Source organism: Alligator sinensis, unplaced genomic scaffold, assembly GCF_000455745.1.
Source record: "Alligator sinensis unplaced genomic scaffold, ASM45574v1 scaffold608_1, whole genome shotgun sequence".
Lineage (NCBI taxonomy): Eukaryota > Metazoa > Chordata > Crocodylia > Alligatoridae > Alligator > Alligator sinensis.
Window position 1 is genome coordinate 86684 of NW_005842799.1, and position 10273 is coordinate 96956.

General features: G+C 42.8%; 1 protein-coding gene across 7 annotated transcripts in view; it reads right to left on the reverse strand.

Moving 5' to 3' along the window:
• The window catches only part of RPS6KA5 (ribosomal protein S6 kinase A5), a 166695-nt gene that overhangs the window by 83219 nt on the left and 73203 nt on the right, over positions 1 to 10273 (reverse strand). For all 7 annotated transcript variants that reach the window (XM_025191253.1, XM_025191252.1, XM_025191258.1 and 4 more), the window contains one exon: positions 4128 to 4211. In XM_025191253.1, coding sequence (XP_025047038.1) covers positions 4128 to 4211 — 84 coding nt within the window. The remainder of the gene's footprint in view (positions 1 to 4127; positions 4212 to 10273) is intronic.

Below are 10273 nucleotides of genomic sequence, written 5' to 3' on the forward strand. Positions count from 1 at the left end.
ATACCGGGATAACCAGGTATCAAATGGAGCCCACACTGTAAATATTCAGCACAGGAATGCTTTTTGTTCCCAGTATGCCTCTTGCCACATCCCCAGCTGCTTTGAGATGTAGCAAGAGGCATGTGAAGGCTCGTCTGGACATGTCCTCTGGGGTTTTTAAGTTCTAGCACGTGTATTGGCACATTCCAATCAAAAGCCTTAGCTGTAGTTAAACCAATACTTCTGAGGAAGGTGGAAGTAAACGCTTACACCGATAGCAACAAGGGGTTAAGAATTATTTTCTTCCCCTCATGTGGCAACAAGCAAAACCCAGAAGCATGGAAAAAACAGACATCCTCCACTTTTTACTGCAACCCAGGAACCTCAAACACAACTCCACACATACATCGTTACTGTAGAAACAAACCTCTCTTTTCAATTCTCCTATCCCCTCTGTAAATTTATCCCAGGCTCTTTAAATTTTTCAAGCCGCTTAGGGAGCTTTGCTTCATTCTCCTGCTGCTGAGCACAGTCCTCTCTAATTTCTACCTGCTCTGGACTACAGAGCTCTTCTCATGATATCCAAGTGATATGTGTAAGAGAGAGTAGTCTCTTGTGTTCCCAAATATTGCTCTCCACAGCACACTGTAGGAATTGCTACTCCTAAATCATCCTTAACCAATGTTTATCCATCCCCTTCATGGAAACTTCCAGTGAAGGAGATTCCACAACTTTAAGGAGTCGATTCCACTGCTTCACTACTTTAACAGTGACATTTTCCCTGATATCCAATTTAAACCTACTTTGCTGTAATTTCAAGCCATTGCTACATACCCTACTTTCTGTAGCAAAGGAGAAAATGTGTTCTCCCTCTTCTTTAAGGCAGTCCTTCAGACATGAAACTGCTATCATGTCCCCTCTTATTCACCTTTCTTGCAAGTTACACATGCTTATTTTTCTCGACCTCTCCTTGTATGGCTTGGCTTCCAACTCCTTCGCAGCTTTGATCACACACCTTTCGATCTCCAACTTCTCCGTGTCCTTTTTAAAATGTGGGCCAGAACTACACACAATACTCACTAGAGAATGCCTAGCCTGTGCCTAGTGTGGCACTCCTCCCATCTTACACCTAACACTCTTACTCATGCAGCCCCAAACCAGTTTCACCTTTTTTTGCTGTTACATCATATTGATGACTCTGTGATCCACCAAGACTCATAGTTCCTCAATAGTGCTGCCATCCAGCAAGTTGTTACCCATTTTGTATTTGTGTTTTGAGAATTCTTCCTTAAGTGCAGCACTTTGTTATTGTCAGCATTGTACTTCATCGTGACTTCCTATCCCAGCTTCCAGTTGATCAAGATCCTTCTGCATTCTACTCTTTTCCTCTAATGTGTTTGCAGTCCTTCCTACTCACATGTTGTCTGCAATATTGCTCAGGAAGCTTTCTATTCTGGCATCCAAACCATTAACAATGAGACTAAACACAATCAAATCCAGAACACACTGAGATGGGGCTCCACTTTTAATCTTCTGCCATTTGAATGTCCACCCATTTATAATTAATCTTTGCTTATGGCTATTAAACCACTTGTCTATCCATCCCATAATAAACTTTTGACCACATTTCTCCAATTTGTTTATGAGAAGCTCATGTAGGACTTTGTCAAAAACCTTACTGAAGTCCTAGTACACTATATCTAATGCATTCACTTTCTCCATTCAACTAGATACTTTATCAAGAAAGGAGATAAAATTTGTTTGGCAATATTTATGCTTGGCAAATCCATTCTGGCTCCTCACGTTCAGGGATCCAGCTTTCCCTAATAATAATAAAAAATAAAAAAAATTGCAAATTCCCTGATAAACCCCCCAAAATCAGTGATTAAAATGAAAGGCCACTAACCCCCCACATCCTCCCTGGCCCTGCTCATGCCCATCACCCCCCCATAGCCCCCTGGCCCTGCTTATGCCCCTCATTCTCTCCCACAGCACCCCCAGCCCTCACCCCCCACCCACAGCCCCCTCCACCCTGCCAGAGGGAGACCCCAGCTACTAGGGCTATGGAGGCAGGGACTCCGGTCCACAGCCCCCTGCCCCTGGCCGGGGTGGCAGCTGCTGTAGTGGAGCAGAGCCCAGAGAAGTTGGGGCTGACTCCCCGCTGCTGCACACACGCTCGGGGGGTAGGGGGGGCTCAGGGGGAGAGGGAATCATGCCCCCTAGATCTGTGCGCAGGGTGGGGGCAGGTGTGGGCTGCCCGCTGCGGGCTCAGGCTCCCACCCTGCTGCCCTTCACCAGGGCAGTGCGAAGCTCAAAGCAGCATGTAGCTTTCCTGTGCAGCTCGGGTGTTCCCGGCCACGCCGGTTTACATCCATTGGGCTATAGGGCGGGAGCCTGAGCCTGCAGCGGGCAGCCTACCCCGAACCTCTGCCCCACACACAGATCTGGGGGGCATGCGTCCCTCTTGCCCCTGGAAGTGCGCACAGTGGCAAGAAGCCAGCTCCACCCCTCTGCCCCCCAGACAAGTTGTCCACAGCCCCATCCTGCTCCCACCGGGGTCCTGTAGCCACACATTGAGGCTCCTGGCCGCAAGCACTGCCAGGCTGGGCAGCAGCCCCAGACCCAGCCCTGCCCAAATCCCTCCCTCCCTATGGTAGCCTCAATTCCCCACCGCCACCACTTACCTGTGGGAGCTGCTCTCCAGGCTGCCTGGAAGCTTGACTATGTTCTTCCCACTCCCCGCAGCCCCTTGCAGGTTGGAACTCTGCCAGCCTGAAGAGAGCTCTTAGCAAAAGTGCAAAATCTGTGAGTTTCTCTGCTAAAATGGGAAATCCACTTTTTGCACCAGTAAAGGGGGAAATCTGTGTTTTTTTCCATTTCTGTGTGGGAAACAGAAAATCTGGATCCCTGCTCATGATGAGCCTTTCCTCTACCAGATGGTTACAAATAGACTTCTTTATAACATGGCTCCAGTAACTTCTCAGGTATCAAAGTCAGGCTAACTGGTCTATAATTACCCAGGTCCTCGTGTTGGAACTTCAAAGATTGCTGAGACTTATATTGTCTAAAAACTTTAAGGAAAAATGTTGAGAGTAAGGACTGTGACCTTATAGATATGTTCAGATTGCAGTTTCAAAGTCTCATTTTGGAAAAAAAAAGCAAAATTAATTTTTCATGTATTAAGAAGTTCTAGTGAAAGTGTATATAGTTCGAATAAAATTTTAGTCCTGTAAATTTTACTAATATCTTCTTAATGGACTTTATATTCCTCAGTCTTTCACTAATTTCCCCTAGTGAGACAGTAACAAGGAATAGGACACAACTATTTTTAAATGATCCTCATTAAACTGTATTAAAATATGTCTAGTAATGTATTACCAGAGTGATTACCAGAGTGGGCCTGTCTATAGGCTAAATTGGGCATCATACCCCATGCCTGGATCCAGACCATGCTGTCCCTGCCTGGCCCCACAAGCTGGAACCAGAGCCCCAGGACCCTGCACTAGCTCTGTCCTACTACATGCGCTGAGAGTGTGCTCTAAACCCTCCCCCCCACCCTTCACTGCACGTGCTGGAATCTGGGCCCTAGAAACCTGCACCACTTCTACCCACTGGGATTAGGGCCTCGGAAAGTCGCACTGCCTCTGCCCAGCCCAGTGTACCTGAATCAGGGCCCTAGGACCTTGCTGCCCAGCTGCACATGCCTGGATCGGGACTCCAAGGCTCCATGATACCTCTGCCCAGCCTCACAGGCTGGAGTTGGGCCCCACACCACCCTGTGCAGCAGATTTAGCATGAAGGGCCACAGCCTGCATATGGAGAGTTGTGCAGGCTGGATGACAAGGTGCCACAGGTTAAGCACCCCTGCTAACACCCTCTGCACTAAGATAGGTTTACTTAAATCATGAGCCAAGGACAACTAAGATGATCAACTTTTAAGTGCCTAAAAACAACCAATAGCCTATGAATATCGGGAAACCTAGACTATTCAGCTTGATTTAATTTGGAATGATGGTAGAGATGGGAAAGGTTCAATAGTGAAATTGGGTAAAGGAAATGTTGCTGATCATATCATTAATTGTATATAAGGCTCTAAGAGAGGATTCACTTGGATCAAAATTTTAATAGAAAGCTGGGCAGAAACACACCTTGTCATGTCCGATATCTCCACCTCTGACAATATCTGGAGCCATGTATTCTATTGTCCCACAAAAGGAATATGCTCTCTCATTCTAAAAAGATAAAAAACAGATTAATAGCGATACTAGATAATAATATCCTAAAATTAAAATCAGTAATGGTCAAGATTAACAGTTAGAAATGGCTTGACTGTATTTGTAGCCAAATAATTTGCAACTGATTATCAAAATCACATTCCACCACATTTAGAATTACCAGACAATGCTTGAGAATATTTACTACTTTCTATGTAGGAAATAAAATATTACAGATTTATGTGGCAGTTTTAACATATGCACATGCAAACTAATAAACTTTGGCATTTAAAAGCAAACAGAGGACGTTTCTGTAGACTTAAAACAGTATATAATTTACTAAATCAGCAGCTACAAGACATTCCTTAAAGATGAACAGGCTTTCTGCAAGCTGAAATATTAATTCTCCACACAGCATGATAAAATATTTATGTTTAATAGAATTATGAATTTTTACAAGATTCCTTACAATTTAGCTAAACTTGATACTATACCAAAGTTGCTTAACCTTCCAGCCCCACAGGCCAGATGAGTGGTGCAGAACAGGTCTACAGACCAGGTCCCAAGGGCAAGGCTGGTTCCCAAAGCAGATACAGTGTGGGGTCAGCACAGGGTCAGTCCCTGGGTGAGACCTTATGTGCTGGCCTGGCCCTACATGCCAGATTCAGCTGCAAAGCAACTTCACATGCCAGCCTGATATGGTACTTGGAGCCATGTCATCCAGCCTGCAGGGCTCCCTACAGGCCAGATAGAACATCTACTGTACAAGAACCTGTGTTTCTCTCCAACCCAAATCTCTTTCTATAGTACACTGTATTGAAAAATGAAAAAAAAAAGAGAGAAAGAGGGAGGAAGAGGCATTATTTTAGTTTTAAACCACTGAAGTTAGTGATTTATGTTCAGCCTGGACTGTGTTCACAGCCATGTAAAATACTTCCCTGTTAACACCATTTGCCATTGAGGTCAACATGAGGTTATGCTGTACCTTGCTAATGACAAAAGTACATGTGAATGGGCCATGCAACACTGTTCCTCCCTTATCCCTCAAGCGTCTAGCATTTTGAGGAGTCATCCGGTTAGATCTTTCAAAAGAAGAGTGTTCATAAAAGCAGATATTTCAAAAGTCGGGTTTATATTTGTAGAGTTAGATTTGGAATTCAAAATAGGCGCTGTGCAAGGAAAATGAGAATGTGCTATACTAGTGAAAAGAAGCTTCTGAGATAAAAAAAATAGTGCTCAGTGCTTCCATGAGATGTACAGAAAAAATCAATATATTAGACTATTTTATTAGAGTATGTACACTGTGACTAGATTCTTTTATAAAATTCTGATTTTTACCAGATTTAATATAGGTGTCACTTGCTAGAATATTATTAATGGGAACAGCTGAAACAAAGCCACATGGTTGAAAACTAAATTATTTTCTTCTACTCTCTTAATACCTTCTTTCTGTGTTTTACTTGCCATCTTTCTCTTCCAGTGTCTCTCTTTGTTTCATTGTAATAATCTGTTCCTGTACTTGTTTCTTGCAACTCACCAGTAAAATGTTTTAGCTTCTTTCCCTTCTCCCTGAGCAAAACCACAAAAACTTAGTTCTAAATACAGTAACATATTTCCTGGTTTCATTTTCCCTTCCATTTCTCAAAAATTGTCTTACTTTTTTCTCTTTTCACTAACACAAATGAAGGACAGCACAGCCATTTATGAAAACAAGAACTAAGACTGATATATCAAAAAAATGGTATATGAATATCACTGTATGCTGTCTGAATTTAGTCAGATCAAAGTATAGCAAACTGCCATGCAAAATAGTTTTTATATAAAATGTATAATGAAAGTGAGTTCTTAGATGGTAGAGTATCAAGGAATAAATTAGGCCATCTTGTATGAGCATACAGACTAGTACAGCAGTATCGTAGTGATCTCAGGCACCAAGTACTATAAAAAAATCTTCTGTACAAAATAAGACCTGTTAAAATAGTTTTCAAAGTTTTATGAACTTATATTGGTATATCAGAGGAACAATTAACACACACTTAACTAATTAAAAGGACAATAAATAGTTAAAACTTGTAACTTGTTTTTGGGATGTCTTCTTGAAACTTGGATACACAATAGATTTCCTGTAATAATTTGCTTTGTACCATGTGCCAAATAATTTTTTCTTTAAAAAGAACAAATAATTACATTTTAAAATACAAAAATTAAATGATTTCCTCTATTATTTACCTTCTAAAATTCAAGTTCCTGGCTCTACATTTTTTCACTTCGCAAATAATGCTAAAGCACTTCCAAAGCAATTTGAGCCTAAAAATATTGATATTTTATTATTTTAAATATTTTTCTGAAATTACTTATGAAAGCACGTTAGATTACCTTTGAAGTACAGCTTAAAAAGTGATTTGAAATACCAATATGTATTCAATAGAAATCTCTTTGAAGTAACAGCCAGAGCCATATAGTTTTTATAGAAGCCTCCACCTAGGCATTGCAACATCTGAATGGTGGACATATTGCCCCTCCAAAATGGTCTGAAGAGACAGGGTTAGATGCTTAAGTCCCTATACAATCAATGGAAATAGGAAGGCATCTCCAAAGAGCAATCCAGAGTGCTAAGGTGCTAAGCAGGGAGGTATGTAGAGCAAACCAACAAAGAAATGCTAGGCATATGAAATGTGCCTAAGCTTCTGCTCCTCCTTGGAGCGTAATAACCTCTATCATCTCAAGATCAAGGATGCCCAGAGGGGAGACGCTTATCTGACCAAGACACCTGACACACAGCTGTATTCAGTTCAGTACAAAAGTAAAGCACCCCAATGTCACTGTCAAGCATGGGAAAGCAACACTTAAAGAAACATTTTATTTTGTTGTTATACATCTCTTCTCTAGTGAGAAACGAAAAAGCAAGCTTCTGTACCACAAATTGAAAGAATTTTGATTGATTTCAAAAGATTTTTTTTGTTATTGATGGTCTTTGGACTTGAAACATTTGGCAAGAAGTGTGCAGAAAGTCATAATCTATTTGAATTTTGCAACTAAAATGTGTAAATGGAATGTGTAGAAAGAAAATCTGACCTTGTTAGCTGGAAAATTACAACATGCACAATTTCAGAACACTTATCCAAACATTAAAGTTCAATTTAAATGTAAAATGGTCTCTATAAAATTAGCAGTAAAATAAAAATACTGTCATCCCAAACATTTATTCTATTATTTGGGAAACTGAAACACACAAAAATGAATTAAATAACTAAGTATATTTCCTTTAAAATATTACTTTACTTTGTTAAGTAAAGCTTAAAGAACAATCCTTAAGTAGTTCTTAAAGATAAAAGGATTTGATTGATTATCTGAAGTATACTTGGTGCAGCTAAATTTCAACCAAAGGATTCTTCAGAAATTTTCACTGAAAATTATTTTGAGCATACAATATTACAGATTAATTAGTCTAGCTGCCTGGCTTATCACCCGAATCACAAAGGATTTTTTTTGTGACTTTTTAATTACTATACTTCTGTTCTGAACTAATTAGGGTTGCTACACACAAAATGTGACACAAATCTATACCTTATAATTATGACACCTACCATAAGCCCCACCATACACTGAAGTTTAAATCCTGTTCCCTTTCAGAGCTTCTGCAATACACCCTTTATTATTCTTTTCCAATATGTTTGGTTTATTACTTATATTAGGAGATGGCAGTTTTGTAAAGGGTTTTATAGTAAAGGACAGTTAACTTGATTGCGGGGGTCACATCTTCCTGTAGTGGCAGAGTTACACTACAGTATATGGTTTCCAGTGTAGACTCATTACTGACACAAACAGCAGATTCACCATGGTACATTGGGCTTCTTTGGGTATTCCAGATACCAAAGACCAAAATGATCATCATATTAAAACTGATTTTGCCAAGGAATGCACAGTAGTACTAGCAGCATCTAGAGCTAATTGTAAAGAAATGTTCAGTATTAACTGACATTATATGATTAGAATCTAAAGCTGTTCTGCTTGTTCCTGTTCCAGTTTATCAATAATGGCTGTAAATATGTTGTAATAAAGAAAAAAAAATCTATCCTAAGCACATAATAGTTAGAAATCACTACAGATGTGCCTAATAATAATTTTATGGAAGACTGGTCCTTTCCAGCCAAGGTAATGTTAGCATTACGTAATGCTGCTTTTCTTTGCATTCACAGTAGTAACAAGAAAACTTGGCAGGAGCGCAGAGAGGAGACAACTATGCTTATATACGTACTGGAGATGTGAATAATTAATGACAGCACAAAAGAAATCTCAATTTTTGCCTACTGCTTACATTATAACAAACGCTGGTTAACTGTACATTTGTTAAGAATATTATAACCATTTAAATACACGGCATTTTTGCCCTGACTGTCTATTTTGTAATGCAAATGTACTCCATTTACAAGCCTTACTGAAACTAACTGGCAGTCAGGAAACTGGCAGCTTTCAGTTTCAAGCATGCAGCTATAAAGCAGACACTTCTACACAGAACCAGCAGAAGTTGAAGTCCCTGCTAGTGATTTGCAAGTAGTTGTTTAAATTAATTGAGATCAACGATTAATCATCACTGGCAAGGGAACTGCTCTTTACTGAGAAATAACAAGGGGCAAACAGGTAAGCACATGCACATGGTTACATTGGGCACACAATGCAAGCATGTGCGCTTGCAGCAGCTCAAATAGAAGCGGGGCAAATTTGAGCTGGGGCTTTTTGCCTCAGCACACGTGCTTGGACATGCACTTTGTTGTGGAGCAAATTGTGCCACTTAGGGCAAAATAACCCTGCCTGGCTTCTCCCGGATCTGCAGCCAGGGGGAGCTAGAGCCTGGGGCCAGCACCTGTGCTGTCCCCAGCAGTATAAAAAGCTGCCCTGTCCTAGCCCCAGCTGTATAAAAACCTGTCCTGGCAAGCAGCTCAGGGCTATTCACTCTCTGGAGCTTCTGGGACGCAGCCACTTGCTACCTGGGGACACTACCCCTTGTGCCAGCTGGACTGCTGCAGCAGCATCCCAAATCCATTTTTAAAAATATCCCAAAATCCATGTATTTCCACAATTAACACAAAAGACCACGCTGTACACACACACACACACACACACACACATATATATATATCTAGACAGAGAACAAGACAGAGAGAGAGCAATCAGTTGGGCAATGCTTTATTAGTAAATTTACAATGTTAAAGCAATGTGGAAGCCTACCAGTGTTTCTATCATCATGATGAAATGAATTCTAAACACCTATATGTGTTGATCTGTACTTTTGGTTTTCTTTGCACATGATGGGTGTGTGATGGGGGGGATGTAGTGTTTGCAGGAAGGGGGTGGGAAGGTGTGTGGGGAAAGGGGGTGGGTGTGAGGGTGTGTGTGGTGGGATGTGGGTTGGTCTGTGGGTAGGTGTGGGGTGACTGCTGGGGGGACTGTGGGTGTGGGGGACCTTGTGGGGCAGCTGCTCAAGAGGGATGGTTGCCCCCCCGCCAGGGCCCCAGCTCCTATCCCCCACTGAGCCCCAGCCTCCCCACCCAGGGTCCCAGGCACCCTGGAGGGCCCCAGGCTCAGGGCCCATAACTTACCTTTAGCAGCGTCAGTGGGAGTGGGGCACTCTGAGCCATGGCGGCAAGACTTGGCGTGGCATGCAGGGACCACACGCCGGGCCCAGCTGGGTCCTGGGGCTTCTTTGCTGCTGGGCTGGGCTGGGCCCTTGGTGGCAGGACCCAGTGTGGCACGCAGGGACCACATGCCAGGCTCTGCCAGCTCTGGGGTACCTCTGCCAACCAACTGGGCTGGGTCCTTGGGTGATAGGACCAGGCACGGCACACAGGGACTGTGCGCCGGGCCCAGCCGCCCTCGGGGCCCCTGCACCACCTGGCCGGGCCAGACCCAAGGCAGCAGGACCTGGCGCAGCGTGTGGTCCCCACACCGCCCAGATGGGTCCTACCAGCCCTGGGGCTGCTCCTGCAGCCCCAGGACCGGTCCCTGCACCAGGTCCTGCTGCTCTGGGCCCAGCCCAGCCAGGCAACACAGGGGCCCTGAGGGTGGCAGGGACCAGCTGG